Source organism: Melospiza melodia, chromosome 1 (assembly GCF_035770615.1).
Source record: "Melospiza melodia melodia isolate bMelMel2 chromosome 1, bMelMel2.pri, whole genome shotgun sequence".
Taxonomy (NCBI): domain Eukaryota; kingdom Metazoa; phylum Chordata; class Aves; order Passeriformes; family Passerellidae; genus Melospiza; species Melospiza melodia.
The window spans coordinates 92,814,183-92,835,749 of NC_086194.1; the positions used below are offsets into that span (position 1 = coordinate 92,814,183).

At 38.3% G+C, this 21,567-nt stretch overlaps 1 protein-coding gene across 3 annotated transcripts in view; it reads left to right on the forward strand.

Moving 5' to 3' along the window:
- The window catches only part of DROSHA (drosha ribonuclease III), a 70,652-nt gene that overhangs the window by 40,325 nt on the left and 8,760 nt on the right, over positions 1 to 21,567 (forward strand). For all 3 annotated transcript variants that reach the window (XM_063162328.1, XM_063162307.1, XM_063162317.1), the window contains 10 exons: positions 710 to 817; positions 3,061 to 3,199; positions 3,883 to 3,943; positions 5,855 to 5,914; positions 7,891 to 7,990; positions 10,269 to 10,371; positions 13,420 to 13,490; positions 14,559 to 14,603; positions 17,358 to 17,515; positions 19,091 to 19,196. In XM_063162328.1, coding sequence (XP_063018398.1) covers positions 710 to 817; positions 3,061 to 3,199; positions 3,883 to 3,943; positions 5,855 to 5,914; positions 7,891 to 7,990; positions 10,269 to 10,371; positions 13,420 to 13,490; positions 14,559 to 14,603; positions 17,358 to 17,515; positions 19,091 to 19,196 — 951 coding nt within the window. The remainder of the gene's footprint in view (positions 1 to 709; positions 818 to 3,060; positions 3,200 to 3,882; positions 3,944 to 5,854; positions 5,915 to 7,890; positions 7,991 to 10,268; positions 10,372 to 13,419; positions 13,491 to 14,558; positions 14,604 to 17,357; positions 17,516 to 19,090; positions 19,197 to 21,567) is intronic.

The window sequence follows — 21,567 nt, forward strand, 5'->3', positions numbered from 1 at the left end:
GTCAGTATTAGTGGAGAATTCCTTAGAAACACTGAGAGAGGGGGACTGCCATTGTTACAAAATAGAGTTGGTTTTTTTTTCAATTTTATTGATATTTTCCCCAACAGGAGAACATTGTTTCTTAGACAAACAGCAACGTTTCTTATATTTTTTTAGCACATTAAATGTGCCAGACTACAGCATTTCAAAAATCCCATAATTCTTCCTCAAAAGGAAGTGAAGCAAGGCACAACTATACTTGAAAATTGAGTACCTACTGTTGTTTGGTGAAAACTGGCTAAAGTGGTGTAAAGTGTTTCTTCCTTAATGTAATGAGGCAGAGGGGAAGCGGTGTTTCTTCATTTTTGAAGCAGGGTGTTCAATGAAAAGGTACAAATATAGTGTTGTATTCAGTCATAGCTTCTTGAAATTTGATTTGCTGTTACTGGTGACCAGACATTTTTTTACCTCATTGAAGTTGATTAAGTTGAAGACTGGGTTTATGTATTGATTCCTTTAGTCTGGGCGGGGCTGTGGAGATGAAAACATATGATTAATTAAGTGCTTTGATAATTGAAGGATGGGAAACTAGGATTTTTTTTCCTCATTTAAACCAGAACAGTATACTAGAGTTGTAACAATTGGGAAATGTTTGTATTTTTAGCTCAGTCAACTGAATTCTCTGTACACTAAAGCTGAATGATTTTCCTTATTGCATTTGTGTTTTCAGCATGCAATGATGCTTCCTGTGCTCACCCACCATGTCCGCTACCATCAGTGTCTGATGCACTTGGACAAACTGATAGGCTACACTTTTCGAGATAGGTGCTTGCTGCAGGTAAGAGATGAAAAGAAAACCCCAACATCTTGCTGGTTTCTCCATGATATTGCTGAGCTCATCCATAGTGCTGAAGTGCATGGCATTGCCAGAGCTTGGATGGACCTGATTACTTGTACTGCAGATCATCTGAAAGTTTCAGTTTTCCCAAGACACTTCTGAATCGAGGTATCTATTGTTCACATAGATATTGCATCTACCTTTGCTCCCATGGTAGATCTGGATTTGCTTGTAATGTGTAGCAAGACAAAAATGCAGTTACTGAAAAGACTGTCAAGTACTCATTTCTAGGTACATTCTTTTTTCAGGTATTTATAGAGAATACAGTGTTATTCTGCAGATGAGTGGATGTGCCCTGCTTCTTGTTTTTATAGCCAGTTGTTCCAAAAGAGAATAGTTAAAACATTGCCCTTTTTTTCATTTTTAGCTAGTGAATAGAAATTTGCAAACTTCTGTTTAGCTCTTGATTTCTGCAAGCACATGATGAATTTTTTTTATTAAGAAGCAAGAGCAGGAACTGGAGAGGAGAAGTTCTTACTTGTTTTAGATGCATCCATGTCACATAAGCAGCCTTTTATGTTAGTGCATATTTGGAACTGATTACCTCTGAGGCTGGTTCTTTGCATGGTGGCCCCTTTCCTCTTAGACCTTTTCTGAATTTACTGAAGGAAAATGGGGACTTCTGTTCAGAGCTTCCTTCTAAAGTAAGCGTCATCTCTCTCCAGTGACTGGGCTAACTTCTAAACATTTTGTCTTTCTTTGTAGATTTTACTCCCGAATTATTTCAAGGAAATGTCTTTTCTCACAGCTTTTGTGGTTTCTAGGATTTGTTTTCCAGGCGTTTTCCTGCTGCAAGTTACATTAAACATGGAGCATTTTCTAGGACTTGGTTGTTAGCAGGTTGTCTTTGTTTTAATGTCAAACATAAAAATGCAGTGATGGAAACTTTCAGAATGTTGAAGCCAAACACACAAACGAGCAAGTAAATTTAATCAAAAAGAGATGAGAGCATAGAAATAAAGTGTTAATCATGTTTGGTTATAACAAATGGTGCTTTTTAATGCACATTTAATGTATAAATCTGCATTGATTGTTACCTATTTTATCATGGTATATTCTTTTTAAAGTACAGGCAGGTTAAAAAAAGATTACACTGAATTATCTATTCAGAAAAGCTGTAATGTGTCATCTAGTCCAGATGGAGCAGAATTTCAGAATGTGCAATTACAACAAACTTAGCAATACTATCAAGGAATTAAAAAGGACTTGGGGAAAGTTCTTATTGTTGATTAAATATAATTTTACTCTTTAAGTTTTGTGCTTGGAAGGCAACAGACAATGTTTGAATGAATTACTGAATGGCTTTGCTCGCAGTCTGCAGCACCAGTCCTGCACGTGTGTCAGAAGTAACTTTCTGCAGCTTGCATTTTCCAGTGTTTCCTCTTTTTTATACACAAGTTTTGTGTGCACATACTTCTATACATGCACGATATTTTGGTCTGTGTATGTGTAAAGAAGGAGAAAGTGTGTGAGTTTGCAGGATGGAGTTCTGAAAAACAGCTGTAGTTCTGTTTACTGTTGCCATTTCTGCAGTGGTGATGTCAGCAGCAGAGTAAGCTTTTGGTAATCCTTGGTGATGCAAAGGTAAAACAGAGGACTGATCCTGTCATTCCTCTTCCATGTGAAGAATGAGTCCTCTATAGTCATGTGGGAAAGAGTTCTTCTGTGATTAACTCTGCCAAGAACAATGTACTTGTTGTTTTTTCATTTTTTGAGCTAGGAGAGTTTTATAGATACTTAAATAATGTAAATATGGATGGTTGAGAAGCTCTTTTAATTTTTTTTTAATATGAATATTTATAGTTCAGTGTTAGAGTGAATATGTTTTTAAGTAAGCAAATGTATTGAAATCAGGTCAGCAAAGCTGGTAAGCAAAAGTCTTAAGGCAAATTGAGAATTCATGCTTTTTCTCTTCTAAACTAATTTTTCTTTAAAGAAAAAAATGATGAAAGTTAATTAGCTAAATTGATGATTGAGCAGAAATGTTGCTTTTTTCTGACATCTGAAATAGCTCACCCTACATTTAAATTGCTGGAACCAAGTTTCTGATTGACTGCATCACTTTGTAACCTTTCTTCAAACTGAAAAATAACTATTACTAGCTACTGGTCTAAGATAATGTCTTTCTTTCATTTGCAAAAATATATTTAACCCTTTTTTTTCCTGTATGTGTTACACTATAGCTTGCCATGACTCACCCAAGCCATCATTTAAATTTTGGGATGAATCCGGATCATGCCAGAAATTCCTTATCCAACTGTGGGATTCGACAGCCCAAGTATGGTGATAGAAAAGTTCACCATATACACATGAGAAAAAAAGGTATGCTATTTACACCACTAGCATTTAAATTTTTCTTTTACCTCACATTTAATCAGTAAGAACACCCTTTGTTCCATTATCATTTCCTTGGCCATTTTTCTTTTGAGAGATGCTTTTAGTAGAGGATTTCAATAATTATATGCAGACACTGGTGAGGTCTTTCTAAAAGACTGGATTTTGCAAATTATTCAGCAAGTGAAGAGCTGAAAACAAGCAAGGGTAATAAATGGGAGGATGTATTTGCTTAGATTTTTGGCAAGTACTGTTTTCTTAATTTGCTGCTCAACGTGGTGAACAAACTGGAATATATTTTGTAAATGTGTCTTACTAATGTGAATGTGTGGTCTCTCTGCTGCAAAATATTCCTCACCCCTTTAAAGTATATTCAGTGATAATGAAGTAAATTATTTGTTGCTTATGTAATGTTTAGAATGTCCTTTTCATGCAAAGGTGGTATTTATCTGGCTCCCTGTGTGCAGAAATTCAATAATGTTGTTATGAGACTGTGGTCAGTTAGGCAGAGAGCATTGGTAAGGATTATACTTTATGTAATGAGCCCTGTAAATAACAGGATAATCTTGTGTACAGCAATTACAAAGTAACATTTTGAGTAATTGTTTTCTGCATTTATTCAAAGTGAATTAGTGTCTGTTTACTTAATAGTGCATTGTTTATGTTTTTAGGGATAAACACCCTGATAAATATTATGTCCCGTTTGGGACAGGATGATCCAGCTCCTTCCAGGTAATGAAAATAGTTGTTTGCAAGTAAGGAAGCTGCTGCAGTGGGAGATACTTAATAGAAACAACCAACTAACTGTCAGCAACAGCTTTGGCAAATAGTTGAAGTGAAAAGTCATTTTGAATTGACTTTTATATTATGAAGGTGTGCTGAACCTCCATTAGCAGTGACATAGTAAATGTTTGGTCATGGCTGCAGAAAATGTCTGAGGAAGGTTTTAACAGATAATTCTATCATTTTTGTTGATCCTTGAAATGAGGAGGACTAAAAGGCTACCTTTTTGCTTTCTGCAGAATAAAGATTTGTTGTTGTTGTTATCAGTGCTACAAATTGGATTCTTCATCATGTTTTCTCACGGTAGCGCCTTCCTGGCATGGCACCTTGTTAACAGGAGTATGGTGCTGAGCATGGGCTTTGCTGATTTACTATTCCAATTTAAAGACAGATGCAAAACCCATTAATGTTTTAATGCAATAATCCGTAAATGACCACTAAGAATTTTGTGAGGATAAATATAGTTTAAGATGTGGTTTACAGCCACTGGCACCATATTGAGCTGAAATTGAATACACAAAGCTCACAAAGCTAATGCAAGAAGCAGTTGCATGTGAAATCTCTTAAATGCATGAACTAGATGGCAATGTGTATTTTAGTCAGGTAGTGCTCTAGCTGGACTCAAGAGCCATTATTTTGAAAGAAGCTTGGGAATAGGAGAAATTTAATTCTGCATAAATTATTGTGGCACTGTTCCCCAAATGCTGTTTCATCTAGACTATGCCCTTTTCAAGCTTATTTGAATCCTCTAAAGATAACATAAGGCTAAATTGCATTAATACTTATGAAATAACGCAAAAATGTAAAGTCACATTTCTGAGACAGGTGTGTTTTCAGTTATGTTGCCACACAGAGGTGTTGTAGATTTGTTCACACACTACTGTTTTATACAGCAGAAGTACTTGAATTCTTTCACCCCATAACAAAGGCCTGCTATTTCAGAAATTACACTAATTATATAATTGTTGGAGGAGTGACTATTACAATAAAAGATGCCAAATACTTGACAAGAATCTTCTGGATTAAAAAAAAAATCCTGTGGCAATTGCCTTGATTCTGTTACAATCATACGTGAAATCAAAAATGGTGCTGCTTACTTGCTTTGGTGTCTGGAGTAGAAATTTGTATGTATTCAAAGACAAGCTCTCAGTCTTTTTCAGCTGCTGCCCTTATTAGTCCTTTTAATATAAGCAGGCAGACAGCTTGAAGGAAATGAAACTTTATGGAAAATTATGGAAAACAAAGGTGAATAAGGAGCAGTGATGAAAGAAAACAGGAAATAAAAGATTCTAATAAGTTAATGGCATTTTTGGATGCATCTCCTGCTACAGCCATTCTTTCTTTTGAGCTCAGAGGAAGTTACAGAAAACAAGGCATTTAAAGGTGCTATGAAAAATCCAAGTTCCTATTCCCTCTGCCGTAGCAACGATCTGCTGCAGGGTCATCCTGCCTTGCAGGTGTTGATGTTAATTAGGTAGAGCTCCCTAGTGTCATGCACAAGGCTTGGAACAGGCTTTTTGTTTCAATCATCTGGTGCCCTCTGATGGACAGAGAAACCTGACCTCAGTGCCAGGCAGCAGTCCTGCTTCCTTTTCCCATTTTGTGAAGTTTTGACAATAGCTCAGAACAGAACATAGGGAAATTTCGGAGATGGTGGTGTCAGTCCTGAGTTTCATGATTCACATAGTTATTACTCTGTTTTGGAAAGGATTGTAATCCAGAGAGGGTGTGGGAGGCTGCAAAAATTAGTATCATGACTGATTAGCAATCAACTCTGATTTTTTTCTGTTTTAATTGTGTTGTGTTAATAACCAGTATGTGTTACTTAGGTTATGGTGAACTTTAAAATGCCTTTTTCAGGATTAACCACAATGAGCGTTTAGAATTTCTGGGAGATGCTGTGGTGGAGTTCTTAACAAGGTAAATGGGGAATTCTTCAACAGTTTTCACCTTGATATGTTATTATTATAGTGTTGTGTTTATTGAACTTTCCAGTGTGTACTTTCACTGTGAATGTTTGCAGCCCTGCCTGATATTTAGACCTGCACACCTGCAGACAGCTCTCTTGATAATTCTTCCAGTGGTCATGATAAAACAAGAAAGATTACAAAATAGAAACTTAGAGTTTCTCTTTCATGGAGTGCAATTGATTTGGGTTAGAGATTATTCAGTTGTAGACAAGTTGAACTTTTTACCCTTTTTTTTAAAGGAAAGATGTTTTTCCTAGCATGCTGTTTTGTTTCTATGAGGTTTTTTTGTCTAGTTCCAAGGGGGAAGCATTTATGGGTAATGTTGAATGTGTTGCAGTTCTTGTATTTCCAGTAATTAGGGCTTTAGCTTCCATAACAACTTAAATAGCTTAGCACATATGCAGTCTGTTCAAAAGTAATGAAAAAAACTCCATGGTTCATCAAAAATTTCTCCAGTTCTGGCGTGAGTATTCTGAAATCAGTGAAAAATACAGGCATATTATTAGTTACCTCCATTGTTCTACCTCACCTTACTAGAGGCAAACAGGTTGCACAATGTAAAGATTATAATTTTTTTCACCTGCTTTGATCTACTGTTTCAAATAGAGGTGTTGTCTTGTTTACTGCTAATTTGCTCTTCAAGCCAGTTTGTTACGTGAACAACAAAACTGCCTTTACATCTCTGTTCTCTACTAGCCACTAGCTACGTGATATTAAAAACTATTAGTCCATAAAGGTCTCCACTGCCCTTAAAACTCATGGCCTTTTCTCTCATACAACAGTACAGGCTGATAAGATGGAAGACTTGCTGATTAAAATGTCTTGCATTTTTCATTGTCATTGTTCATCAGCCATCAGTTCTCTTTCTGAGCTAACTTTTGTCTCGATTCAGAAAAAAAATGAGCTCCATTTTTGTTCAATGGAGCATGTAAGCACCTATTTAAGTCTGATTTTTTTTCTACCTCTCTTAACTTCAGGTGTCTGCTGTTGTGAATTATGATGCTTGATTGGATTGCCTCTAAGTTTTATGGCAGTTTTTGTCCTTAAATAATCTTGCATCCATCTGCATTTTTCTCCCTGTGTACTGGCTTAATAAAATATTTTAATAATTAGTGCCATACAGTGCCTTAATTAGAGAATGTTGAAAACCCTCTATGTGTTAACTTTTTTTGACATGGGTTAGATAGTCATAGATGAAAGTATCCAGAATCATTTATTTATTAGGCAGATCTTGATGGGATCAGTGAATTACTTTTGTTTTGTTTCTGTTTTATGAAGAACCTTGCTAGCATGATGACAAATACCATTAAAAGTTGTTAAAAGCTTTTGATTTTTACTTTTTTTTTTTGGTGGAATAATGACTTCACACATTTGATAAATCCAGGCTGTTGAGGTCTGTTCTTTGTTTCCATTAGCATCTGTTAAAAGTACTTTCAGAAACATGTATAAACTGATGGGTGTCCTGTTGGCAGCAGCAGCAGCACCTGAAGGCGCCGTGTACCCACAGCAGGGCGTTTCTCAAGGCTGAGGCTTCCCTTGTGCTTTATTCCTCCGCATCCTCTAGGTGTCAGCTGTGCCGAGCCCTCTGCTGCTGCTGCTGCTGCTGCTGCTGCTGCTAGACAGAAACCTGAGATGAGGGAACTGCAGGCTGGCAACTGCTGGGATTTAGACATTATGTGCTGCCCGGCAGAGAAGCAGCTCTCTTCCTGCCCTGCTGCCAGTGCTATCCTATCAGAGAGGATTGGGCATTGTTTGAATGTTTTATCTTTACCTTACTTAAAGCTGAGTTCCACTTTGGGAAGGGACCCACCTGTATACGTGTATTACCCACTAGGGTCTGAGGGAAGGGCACAGTTCTCTGCAGGTGTATGTGGTTCCTCTTTAATCACATGCTAACAGCATCTGGTTTGCTTTTTGTGTTGCCAGTGTCCACTTATACTACCTGTTTCCCACTCTGGAGGAAGGAGGATTAGCTACGTACCGCACTGCCATCGTACAGAACCAGCACCTGGCCATGCTGGCTAAGGTACAGCTCTCTGTGCCTCTGTGTTGGACATCCATGGGTAGAACACTATCAGTGTCTGGACTGCTTCTTGAGGGAACTGCCTGCTTTGAACATCACTTTCTTTGCTGTGCTTTGTGTACAAGATTGGGGATGCAGGAACCCTTTTCAGTTTGAAAGTAGATTTTAAAGATAAAGGAAAACTTTGTGTTTTCTCCAAAGCATGCATGTGATTTTTGCAGGCGTAGAGATGAGTTTTTAGTCTTTGTTGAAGGTGTGCCTGTACTTGCCTTTAATTTGCACAAGTAATGAAGCTGACAGTAGACCTTCAGTGAAGAAAAAGAATCAAACTTATAAACATGTTGTTTATAATTTCTGATAGACTGTGTAGAGAGAACTTGGCAACAGAAGCAAGAAAATATGGGGGGGAAAATGGCATCTGCTCCATTACCTATGCAGTCGTTTTCAGGTCCACTGTAGACTGTCAGAATAGTCAGCAGTATATTAAACAAGGTTTTGGAGAAGAGTTGTATTATCTCCTAGGAAAAATTAAGATGCCTTAGAATTTTATTTAATTTAGTTCTGTGAACAATGGAGCTTTTTATATTTCCATATATGATACTGGTGCATGGTAATATGATACATAAAGTTAATTCAGTCTATTCATAAATAGGTAGGTATTCCCTTACTCATTCTTGATTTTGTTAGCTTTTTTTTTAAGAAACAGTCTGAGACTTACTGATGTAATTGATTATGCCACACATGTGCACATACTGTCCACTGTGTGCTGCTGATAGTTTTCAAGAGGCTCTTTTAATCTTTCCTCTCTGTAATCACACAGTGCCCTAAACAAGCTTATCCAGTCTTGGGATTTTGGCAAAAACAGCAGGATTTCTAACATATCTTTTTGCTCAGGTCTCAGGAGAGGCATAGGATAGGCAATGAACAGAATAATTTTCTTCTATGTCTTTTTTTATTAATTTAGATAAGCATGGATTGATTGAAACATTTCATATCAGGGCCTTGTTTACAAATACAGTATTGCCTGACATTTGAATTAATGATACTATTTTTAAACCTGCATCAGGAAAGCTCATATATTCTTCAAGTCTGTTCACAGCCTTTATCATTGTACAAGAACAATTTTTGAAAATTTTTATTGCAATATTTTAAAAACTGTAAGTGCAGCTGTAAATATTAGATATCTGTAAATTCCAAATTTTCCTCTCATGTGTCTTATATGATGTTCCTGGTTTCTTCCCCTGCCGTGTCATATTGCATTCAGTTCACTCAATATATTTCTCAGCCTCTCAATGTCTCTTGAACTTGTGGAATGCTGTTCATATCTAAGAAGCAAATGATGAGTATAAGAAGTTGAAATTTTATATAAAACAATTAATATTCTACTCCTATGTTGACTCCAGCAAGTGTGGCTGTGCATTATGAAGTGTGTGGAACACTGTCAGTCGTAATTCACAGTGTTCTGGAGCACTGAACAGGCTGCCATTCATTGAAAATGGAAAACTCTTTTTGGCAATTGAAACACGTCTAAACCATGCATCTCAAACAACTTAGTCTCCAGCTTTACCTCTCAAACATACTCTGGAAGGATGAAGTTAAAAGTTAACAAGAAATTAATCAGTAGAAACTGAACACCCAGCTGGGAAGAGCCTGTTCTCGTACAAACTTTGCAAGATGCATAAATCTCTTCTTTAAAAATCCCAGTAATGGTTTTGTGTCAAAAAGACAACTATGTAAAGAGAATCTAGGGGCTCTTGCCTGCATTTCTATAACAGAATTATCATATATTATAGAAAATATCTGGCTTACTGTCTGAGATTTTGGCTGGCAAGCAGAAGTATAGTTCAGGCAACAGAAGAGTGTTGGTGTTAATGATGCACTTTTGAAAGGACAAAGGAAGCTAGGTGGCACTGCAGATTAAAATATGAACCTTCTCTTGTAGTGCCCAGAGGCTACCACCTGTTGATGGCCTTAGAGAAAAAAGCCAGATGTTCAGTGGATCCTGTCTACCAGAGTTCCTATTCCTCACTGTTCTGCTTTAGTTTCTTTTGGTTTGATAATTCTAGTTTTTCCATGGTCTCACACTCCAGTTTTTACCTCTCATAAACAAAGAAAACTTTTTCATTTTAGCCTGTGTCTAAACTGAAACTTTGGAGAAAAGCTTCATAGTTCATTCAGGCCTAGTAGCTGCATTATGACAGTGTAATTGAATTTTAATGACTAAACTGGTACTCTTGTACTTCTAAAGCCATGGTTTTCACTCTTTCTACATGTTTTGCAGAAGCTGGAACTGGAACGATTCATGCTCTACGCTCATGGTCCAGACCTTTGCAGGGAGTCAGATCTCCGCCATGCCATGGCCAACTGCTTTGAAGCCCTCATAGGTAAAGTGTTTGCATCTGTGTGTGCAGGCAGGTACATTTTATACCTGTCTGTGTGCCATGTTGACTGTGATGGAGGAGATGTGGGCCTGTTGAGCAGTGTCAGTAGCAGTAAGGCTTCCTGTATCATCTTTGTCCCTTCCCCTCTCCTGCACATATCCCACATGTATAAACACATTGAGTGTGTAGTACAACCATGAAAATCTCATTTTCCATGTCCTGGCTTCACACACTGAAGGTGAAGCTGTCTCGTGTCACTGCAGAGCTCCACCTCTCCTGTGCCAGCGTGGCCTGACACCTGCCCCCTGTGGGAGCAGGGGAGCAGTTCAGTCAGCATGGCCTGGCAGAAGATAAGCAGGTTCACAGCTTCCAGTAGTGCTTGAACAGACCTGCAGCCTCAGCCCTGAATTTTAGCAGCAGCTTGCTTTCTGAATCAGGCATTCCCAGCTGAGTCACCAGACTACTTTCTCTGTGCCCTGCTACCCTTCTGTGAATTTGCAAAGTAAATACCTTTTAGTCTTTGCATTTTTCTTACAGGTAAAAAGCATGGCAATATGGCTGGTGTAATAAAGCTACCCTCTAGCTGAGGGTGAAGGCAAGTTGTGTCAAATTTGTTGTTGGGCACTAAGATGCAGATTAGTGACTGGCTGCACTGGTCTACAGGTTTATATTGCAGAGGAAGTCAGGGCCTGACCACAGTTACCAAGCCAGGAGGTTGAAAATCTCATTGATTACATCTGCACAAGCTCTATTTTAAATGGCAAATTTTTATGAACCTTTACTTGCTTGAGTACAGAAAGCAAGTTAGTCTCACTGGTTTGACTTCATATTCATCAAGATGTACTGTACAAGTTACTAGCTGTGGGAATGGTTTAGCCCTGTTACAGGTCTTTATATACTACACGAGCTCCTGAAGCGTTTTGTCCTGCTTTGAAAAATAGATCAGAGTTGGCTTAGTTGTCAATAGTTCTGTGCATTCTGCCTTGGGCCGGATTGCATTTCCTCTTATCAAGAAATAAGAGTTTTCTTTTTAACTCTGTTTTGCTTTCCATGAATGCTTTGATCTTTAATTTAAAAATAAAAAGCAAACAGAAGAGGAACACTAGATATGTATCTGTGTCTTTGTTCATAGGCTTCAGCTTGTCTAGGATGTAGTGATGAGAACTATTTGGCAAGCATTGAGATTTGCTGAGAGAGCAGGCTTGCTGTTTAACCTCCAATACAAAGCTGTTCAGCAAGTTAATTGAGCAGTGAGATTTTTTCAGTGCTATAGCTAAAATGTGGGAGCTTGTTAAGGGACTATAAAAGTATATGTAGGGTCTGGAGCTCCTACTTGAGGCCCTGCTGGAAGGTCTGGTGCTTCATCACAAAGTCGCTGTGATGAACATAAAAACCAGAAGTATGAGCAGGCTGCCTAGGAATTGTTTAAAATTTTGTGCTCTCATAATATTCCTCTTCCAGATTAGTCTTATAAACCCCCAAACTGTTCTTCAAAGAGTCCAAAGAAAGTAGTAGACCTAGTGAGGAATCAAAGGGGAAGGGAAAGGCAAGGCAAATCACGTTCTTCCTGTGTCTGGGAACATGCACTCCCTTTCTCTGTGTTCTTCATGTAGCTGTGTATTCCATTTGCTTTTGTGCTTACAATAACAAGTTTGAGGTTTTCAGAAGGTCTCCTGTAAAACGTATTAGAGGACAAAATGTTGATACTAATTTAAGAAGTGCCTGTGCAGATATAGAGTATATAGGATACGCAAAAAATATATTAAGTTTTGCAGAGCTTGTTACTGATGGACATGTGGAGAGAGCTAGTGAGGGCTGTGTGTGAAGTTTAAAAATAAACAAACATGATCTTCAGAAACTGACACATGCAGAGATGCCCTTTCCAGGTCAGACAATAAATTATTGTGGTACCAATAAGGAAAGAGGCTCAAGAAAGACCTTGAGCTTTGCAATAGTCCCAACACATTGTTTATATGCAGAGTGAAATCTTATTGCAAGTATAGAATAAATGCTAATTGTTTGCTAGTTATTGAAATGTATTTCATGGGTTTCCCTATCTGCCAATGTTGTTGTGGTTTATCCCCAGCCAGCAGCCAAGCCCCATGCAGTGCTTGCTCACTCCTCCACCAGTGGGATTGAGGAGAGAATCAGAAGGATAAAAGCTGGAAAAGTCATGGGTTGAGATAAAGATGGTTTCATGGGGAAAAGAAAAGCTGTGCACACAAGCAAAGCAAAACAAGAAATCATTTCATTGCTTCCCATGAGTAGGCAGCTGTTCAGCCATCTCCAGGAAAGCAGGGCCCTGTCACACATAATGGTGACTTGGGAAGACAAACATGATCACTCCCAACATACCCCTTTCCTCCCTCTTCCCTGCAATTTATATACTGAGCATGATGTCCAACAGTCTGGAATATCCCTTTGGTCAGTTTGGGTCACCTGTCCTGACTGTGTCTCTTCCCAACGTCCCAAGCACCCCTTAGTCTCCTCTCCAGTGTGGCAGTACCAAAAGGAGAGAAGGCCTTGACTCTGTGTGAGCCCTAATCAGCAATAACAAAAACATCTCTGTTTTATCAACCTCTGTCCAGCAAAAAATGGAAAATATACTGTACTAATCACTGCAAAGAAAATGAACTCCATCCCAGCTAAAACTGGCACAATTGTCTAGTTAGCTATTTTCAGAAGTACTAGTACTAGTATTCTAGTTAGCTATTTCCAGAAGTACTTTCCAGTACTAGACACAATTGTCTAGTACTGGAAAGTACTTCTGGAAATATAGGTAAATTTGTATAAACTTTGCTCTTTGGATGTATAATTTTCTATCATTGATATAATTATTTCAGGTTTTCTTTGCATTTTATGACTGTTGATTTACACTGGTGTTTAATGTGCTTTAAATTTCTCAAAAAAACGTGTTGCTAGAGAAAGCATGCTTTTAAAAATGAATGTGTTGGAGATGAAGAAGTCCAAGTCTTTGACTTTCTCATGCTTAGTAATTTTCTGAGTACTAATTGCATTATTGACCTTTGACATATTGGTCCCCTCATGTAGGAGCTGTTTATCTAGAGGGAAGCCTAGAAGAAGCAAAACAATTATTTGGACGTTTGCTCTTCAATGAAAAGGTATTTATGTACTTACATGATTTGATTTCCAGTTCAAAAAGAACTTGATGTGCTTTTGTCTCCATTGTTTTACTTAAGGATCACAAATGAGCAGAAATACTGTTTTATGCAGTTCCTGGAAATTGAATTAGGAGAGCAAACCCTACTGATCCAGGCAAAAAAATTAGGGTATTTTCTCAGGTGTGCTTTGGGTTGCTTGACTTGGGTAGGGAAAGGGTGGCTGGTGAGGGTAACCTGACAGCTTCCATTCAAAGTGCTGCTCTGAAAGCATAAATGGGTGCTGCAGATCCAGGTGTTTGGCTCAGAGGGAATGATGCACTTGCCGAGCAACTATTCTGTTTCATCAATTAAATCATCCTTCCCTAAAAGCTTTAAACATATGTTTGGAGAGAAAAAAAAAGGAGGGTGTTTCACTCAGCATTTACCCAATTGCACAATTACAGTGTGCAGGAATAGATCAGGCTGTGTCTTAGATGGCTGTTAGTTAGAACATGTTCTGTGTAAAGGTGAAGGAAAGTACCCACTGCTGGGGCAGCACAGATGGCAGTGGTGAGAGGATGAATTGTATATTATTTTCCTTCCTTTAAGTCTGTAAAATTACAAAGCTTATTAGAAATAAAAGTGTTTAGAAGCCTATTGTAACTCACTGTTTATTTGCTGCTTGGTGGCTATAGCGAAGGAAGCCTTTATGAAGTAGAAGAAAATAAGTGGGATTTTTTTTTTCCTCTTTCAGTCCTTTCTTATGGAGAACTCAAACTTGCTACTGAGGAGCACTTGCAAATAAAGTTAGTCCTGAGGCTTAAACAAATCTTTTTCTTCTTTAACCACTTTTTATGTGGTTCAAGGATTTTTCCACCTCTTTGACACAAGCTAATTGGGAGAACTACAGGCAGTTTGAACAGCAAATACACGATTTTAAAAATTAGTTTGCCAGCACTATTGAATTTGCAATAAGCAGAGTCAGCATCTGAAATAGTTCAGTATTTCAAGTAATGACATTTTATTTAGTACTGTGGAATTTGTTAAATGACTCCCTTGAGCATTAAAGGCATCTCTCAATGTTTGCAGGACCTGCGGGATGTATGGCTTAATTATCCACTACACCCACTCCAAGTAAGTGTATCCCTTTCTGTAATAAATTTCACTGTTCTGTTTTATTTTCAGGGATGCTTTTCCATAGGTTTCCATTGTGATGACATCTCAGAAATTGTGCTAAAGAGTAGCCAAAGGAATATATATATATGTTTTCCTTTGTGTTTGGCTGGTGATTTGTTTGGTTGGTTTTTTTAAATAAGTAGTGAGTTTTTGCCTCTCTGAGAATTAATCATTCACCTTTCCTTGGCTCATGTTTGTTGTATAACTGTGCCTGTACAGTAAATAAAATGAGAGATAATGTTTTGACAGCTTCTTGTTTGTTTTCTCAAAATTGGAGGAAAAGGGTGAAAAACAATCTATGAATATGTTTTCTTAACCTGAAATTAGGACTGAAACCTTAATAGTAGGAAGGCATATTAATTGAATGCCATAAAAGTTTTGATTTTATTCTATTTTGATTTTGTGTGTTTGTGCCCATGCAATGATAGTGTGGTTGTTGCAGTGATTCCAGTAACTTTAATACCACATAAGCACTAAAATTACAAAGGTGTCTGAAGGCTAACTTATCCTCCATGTATCCAAGGATACAAGTTCACAAGCTGTTGGTTTATGAGGCTGGAAGTTGGGAGATTGATGTCCCAGTCCATTCTCCCTTACTGAATTCTTGGGCAGACATTGAGCAAGTGTCAGAGCCTCTCTGCACTGTGCCTCCTTGTCTTCAGTGCAAGCAGGAGTGTGCAAGGTTACTGCTAAAAGAGCAGTGAATGCACAGACAAAATCTTCAGTAACAAATCAGTGCATGTGAAGAATTTTTACAACCACATCCCTCTGAGTGTAAATAAAAAATACTCTTAATGGAAAATAACATTTTGAGATTCAGCACTAGCTGTCCTGTGTGGTGGCACGCACAGCTACAAAGAAGATTGTTCTTACTGTGAATTTCTTTCTTTTCTCTTAGTTTATTTTAACCATTTCATCCCTGCTTTCACATAGACTTGCACTCTGCTTAGAAATCAGCAAGTCAGTGTAGGAAGCTTATAATTTCTTACTACTACCTTGACTTGTGTGATGAAAATTGTTTTCTTCCACATCCCAAAACCATCTTGGGGAGTTTTGCCAGTAGGTGAAACACAGGCAGCTCGTGCTGGCCTTTTGGCACAGCTAGCCTGAAAAACGGTATATTTAAAAACTGCTAAAAATCACTGTAATGATATGCCAAATGAGATCCCAATCAATTAAAAAAAAAACCAACAAAAGAACCCTGGGTAAGATAACACAGTTACGGGTCTTCAGTTCTGTGTATTTGGCAGTAGCCAAGTCTGTAGAAATGGTCTAAAAAATAATTAGTGATCATCTGGATACATGTGGACTCTAGAAAGAATCAACATGTAAAGACAAGGCCTGCCTCACAGATGCATGTGAAGGAGACAAAACAGCAGGTGATAATGCAGATGATTCTGTCTGCTGGCTTTCCTGAGAGGCTGTTAGAAAGACAGTCAAGAAAGGCTTTTAAAATTTTATTTTTTTTTAAGAAGCAATAAAAAAAAGCAACTTCAATGAAAAATGTCAGTCCCTACCAGATTAAAAGGAATGGCTGAAACATAAGAAAGGGAGAACAGGAGTGAAATGACCACATCTTGCAAGGAGTGGTGATCACTGGCAGATTTCCCTTGGGATCTTTGCTCAAGTACAAGCTGTTCTCATTGACAGCCTAGGGAAGAGGATGAGCAGTGAGGTGGCAGTTTGTTGACAATACCAAATTATTTCAAGTAGCAGGGACAACAGCAGGCTGAAGAATTGCACTCTGGTTGTGAGAATGCAAGGGTGACTCACTGTGGAGTTTTAAAAAGCAGTGTAGGTAAATAGAAAGGGCTGTGCATGATGAAGCAAAAAGTCTCAGCTCCACATGCAGCTGAACTCCAAAATAACAACTATCACCCAAGTGTGGAATTTTGGTGCAAGGGTATGTAGCTCTATGAAAGTGTGAACTGAATGCTCTGTACAGAAAAAAGACAAATTGAATGTAATCAATTAATAGAAAAGGGGCAGACAACAAACCAAAAATTATCTCAATGCCAGTTTAAAAAGCTGTGGTTATTCTTACTTTTCTTTTAGGCATCCTTCTTGATAATTCATCCTCTAAAGCATTACTATACCAAAGAGATGCTCAGAAAGGGTGGAGGAAATGCTTAAGCCATTTCCCAGCTCCACAAAGGCATTTAACAGTGTCATCACAATAATGACATCAGACAAGAAACTGATAAGATATTGACCCAAAGTAATAATTTTAATATTCTTGTGTTAGTATGCCCTTTTGAATTTAATATTTAAAGTATTTATTCTTGATTTTTGATACTTAAGGGAAGTGGAAGAAATTGATTTGGATTTTGTTTCATCTTGGCATGCTGTCAGTCTTCTAGTCCTATTCTAATAAATTTTGAATGTGTTGCTCAGTTGTAAACAATGTGATAATGTTAGAAAATGCAGAAATACAAAATTGTACATATTTTGTGAAAGTTTGTATTATGCTGCGATGCATCCACATGTAGAGACATGCAAGTGGATGGGTTTAAATGTCTCAGCATACATCTGAGCTCATCTTTTCCTTGACTGATAATTACTCAAGACCAAAAGGCAGAGGAAATGTGGTTTTCTCAGTTCAGCTGTCCTTGGAACTTGTTCATTGTATTCTTTGCTCTTGATTTAAAGAATGTTTGCTTTCTCTGAAAATTTCTGCAGCTTGTCATTACTTACACGACATTTTTCTTGCAGCTGCAGGAGTCCAATACTGACAGGCAACTCATTGAGACCTCTCCAGTACTTCAAAAGCTTACAGAGTTTGAGGAGGCAATTGGAGTCATCTTTACTCACGTTCGACTTCTAGCACGTGCATTCACTCTGAGGACAGTAGGCTTTAACCATCTGACTCTGTGAGTACATAGCAAGAGTCCTCATGCAGCTCTGTTGGCCCTTCTGTTAGAGTATTCCAGATTGCCTGGTTTGCGAACAAACTATGTTACATGTATTTCCTGGAATAGAGCAGCTATGTTCACAAGCCTGCCTGGCTCAGGGTGCCGCCTGTGACAGTAGTCAGTAGCAAATACCTTGGGAAAGACTGTAGAAGATGTTAGAGACCTATCCTCGTGTTTATTTTGTGCTTTTTGCATGACTGGTATTTGTGCATCACTCCTGAGACCTTAGCAAAACATACCTGGAGGTACATTTGGGCAGAGAAAAGAATTACACTCTTTGATCCAAGCACTTCCCTTGTGTTCTGTTGCTTGCAAAGCTGCCAGGCATGTTTTCAAGCAAACAGTATTACAGAATATGCTGAATTGGAAGGAACCTATTGGGATCATGAAATCCATCTCCTGGCCCTGCATAGAACACCCCAGGAATTACACCATGTGCCTGAGAGTGTTGTCCCACATTTCCTGAACTCAGACAGGCTTGGTGCTGTGACCACTTCCCTGTGAGCCTTTCCAGTGTTAATCCACTCTCTGGATAAAAAAACCTCTTCCTGATACCTAACCCAAACCTCTCCTGACTCAGCTCCATGCTGTTTCCTTGAGCCCTGTCTCTGGTCATGAAAGTGAAGAGATCAGTACCCGTCCCTCCATTCCCCTCTGCAGTGAGGTCTCCCCTCAGTCCCCTCCAGGCTGAACAAAGTGACCTCAGCTGCTCCTTATTTGGCATCCTTTCAAGACCTTTCACCATCACAGTTGCTCACCTTTGGACACTCTCTAACAACTTAATGTTGCCTTTATTCTGTGGTTCCCAGAACTGCCCCCAGCACTGGAGGTGAGGCCGCCCCAGCCCAGAGCAGAGCAGGACAATCCCCTCCCTTGCCTGCCTGGCCATGCTGTGCCTGATGCCCCCAGGACAGGGCTGGCCCTCCTGGCTGCCAGGGCACTGCTGGCTCGTGTTCAGATTGCCATTGAATAGGACCCCCAGGTCCATTTCCACAATGCAGCTCTCCAACATCTCATTCTCCACTTTATACCCACAAATTGGGGTTGTCCCAGACAGAGAATCTGGCACTTGCCCTTGTTAAACTTCATATCAGTGCTTATCCTCTCCAGGATCTTGTATGAGTTTAAACCCTGATCCTTTCCTTTCTTGTGAGTGGACATTTTTGTCTGTTGAAGTATTGCTTTCATTAGTTCATTTTCTTAAAACAAGTTTGAGATAGAGATCTTATCCCAATACAGATTTGATGTTAACTGCTCTTCTCCTTCATTTAGTCTGTGATCTGTAATCTAATGATTGCATTTATTTGTAGCTATCCGGATTTTCTTTTTGCCTGTAAGTTGGTGTTGCTACAGTAATGAGCTGTGTTTTCATCTCACCTGATTAACACTGAAAAATTGTCTTAAATGTGTTTGGAAAATGAGCAAGGCTCACTTTCAGATCAGTCTTCATTTTAATTTGTGTGTGCATGCTGGTTTTGGTTTTTTCCTCATGAGTGCTTATTGATTTTGCTGCACTGATGTCTCATTTTTCAGAGGCCACAACCAGAGGATGGAATTCCTGGGTGACTCCATAATGCAGTTGGTAGCCACAGAGTATTTATTCATACATTTCCCCGATCATCATGAAGGGCACTTAACGGTGAGACTGCCATCAATCATATTCTCCATAAGAGCAAGAGTGGGATGGAGACCGAAATTATCGGAGCAGCCAGTGAATTGTTCTGAGTTTGATTAATAGAAGAAGCCTCAGCAACCACTGCTCTTAATAAGGCTTTGTTAATTTTAAGTCATGAGCACTGCAATGAATAGAAAATGGTGATTTATGACTCCACTGCAATAATTTCTGTTCAGTCTGTGAAGTGGATCAAAAATTTTGAAGATGTCTGTGATAAATTGAGGGCCAAGACTAGTTCTTCTTTAAAGATGGGTGTCTTAAACCATTTATTTAAATAGATGTATCATGTGACTTTTTTTATTCCTGTCTTCTAGTCTGTTGAACATGCATACAGGCAGGTTTATACATCCTGATAAAAAAGTTTTTACTATTTATTTTAGTCTGCTTTTCCTCTTGTCTTCAATCTGAACTTCCTGAGGTAGCTTTTGAATTTAATTTTAATATAGTTATAGTCCTCTGTTGATTTCTGTAGTCTTTTAGCCTCTCTTATCTGGACTTTGAACAACTAAGTTTGGAGACCTTTCAACAATTTACAGTACTTTAAATACAGCATGATAGTATTAGTAGATTTTTCCTGACTAGCCCTGCAGCTGTTGAGTTGTGGCTTTGTTTGAAAGTAACAAATTTTGTTTGGCTTACTAAATGTTCTTAGTTTACTTGATCAGCAAAGCAATACATGTATCAGGAATGTTAGTCAAGTTTTCTAGGTAAAGTTAGGAAGTAGCCTAATTTTAGAGTAGTTCCCTCAGATCAATAAAGGCATGACAATGCTAAGTCTCTAGCAAGCAATGTGTTATCAAGAATATGGTTCTTGAATCTTTTGGGCTAAAGCTGTTTGAGGAAGAAACAAGGACAGGCTGTGACTAAAAGTTACTTGAGTTTTTCTTCACCATTTCTTTAATTTCAGTTATATTTGTATGGATTCTTCTGCACCATTGAGGAGACAGGATATAAAGCCTGGTGGGGTTTTTTGCTTTCTGCATGACTTTTAAGAATGTAGGCATCCATGGTCTTATAACTCTTGCAAGAACTGTTTGGCCAGAAGAATATGGGATGTTGCTGTTAATGGGTGTAAATGCTCAGAACAGTGATTAGAATGTCTTTTTGTTGCTCAGTGTAATGATTAGTGAGTTGGAAAGTACAAGTTGCACACTTCAGTTTTTAGGCAAAACTGCAAAGTTAAGAGTGGAGTGGATGCTGAAACCACTTAAAAATACAAAGAAGCGGGCAATGCCTAAAATAAAATTTAAACTGTGGAGGTGTGTTCATCTGTAGAGAAAATTATCCTAAAATGTTTTCAAATTTGATGACAAATGAAATGAGACATCTGAGAAAGGAGGCTGATAAAGTGTAATCTGAAGAGAAACTGCAAACACTAAGCTCTTTCTCCTGTCATCTGGGGACACACTGAAATTTGAAGTAATAATAGAACATCAACTAAACGGTGTCTGGTGTGTTGAGGGCAGTTTTGGTAAAGAATTCTACTTGACTGGCAATGCAGTGGCTTCCCAGTGTGGAGTGATTGCTTGTGGAGAGATGTCTGTAAAATAATTATGTTTAAGAAAAAGAAAGGAGAACATAGTCTCATCTACATACTTGGAGATAGCCAAATACTGTACCAGAAGAGAAGTTGATATTTTGTTGAATGTTGGAAGATAAGCTTCTCCAGTGCTGAGTTATGCATACATTTTTTGGTACAGTCATGAGTAGTGATATGTTGGGTGAAAATGGAAGAATTAGGAAAAAAATTGCTTTGCAATTAAAGCCAGGCTCCAGTTGAGCATATCATGTATCACAGCATCTGCAGTGATCTGTGTGTTACCAGTGTGGAGACTAACTCTAAAAAAGCTGCTGGAAAGGCACAGGGACTGTATCATGAAGAGGAATTGAATTTCTTGCCTGATCACACTTGTAGAGGAGGTAAATTCTAATATGGAGCAAGTTGATAACCACAGTGCTAAGAGGATAACTGGGCTTTTTTTTCTATCTCTAATTCACAGGGTATAGTGTGTGTTGCTCTTTGTTTTATGATACTACTAATCATGATTATGGATCCCATCAAAATAAATAGTCTGCAAACAAAACAAAAGAAATCCTTCTTCCATTACAAGAAACAGATTTTTGTCATGGGACACTGCACTTCTGTCTCATAGATTACATATTAGGATGCTGTACTTAGGATATCATTGGGGAAAGTATAGTTTATTTATCGTGAGGACGTAAAAGGAAAGAATTTTGAAATAGAACAAGTAGTAAATGAGTTTAAACCAAGGTTAGGGAGTGGCGTAATAGTACTATGTGCAGTTTGCCTAGTTTACGAAGATCAGGTTATGAG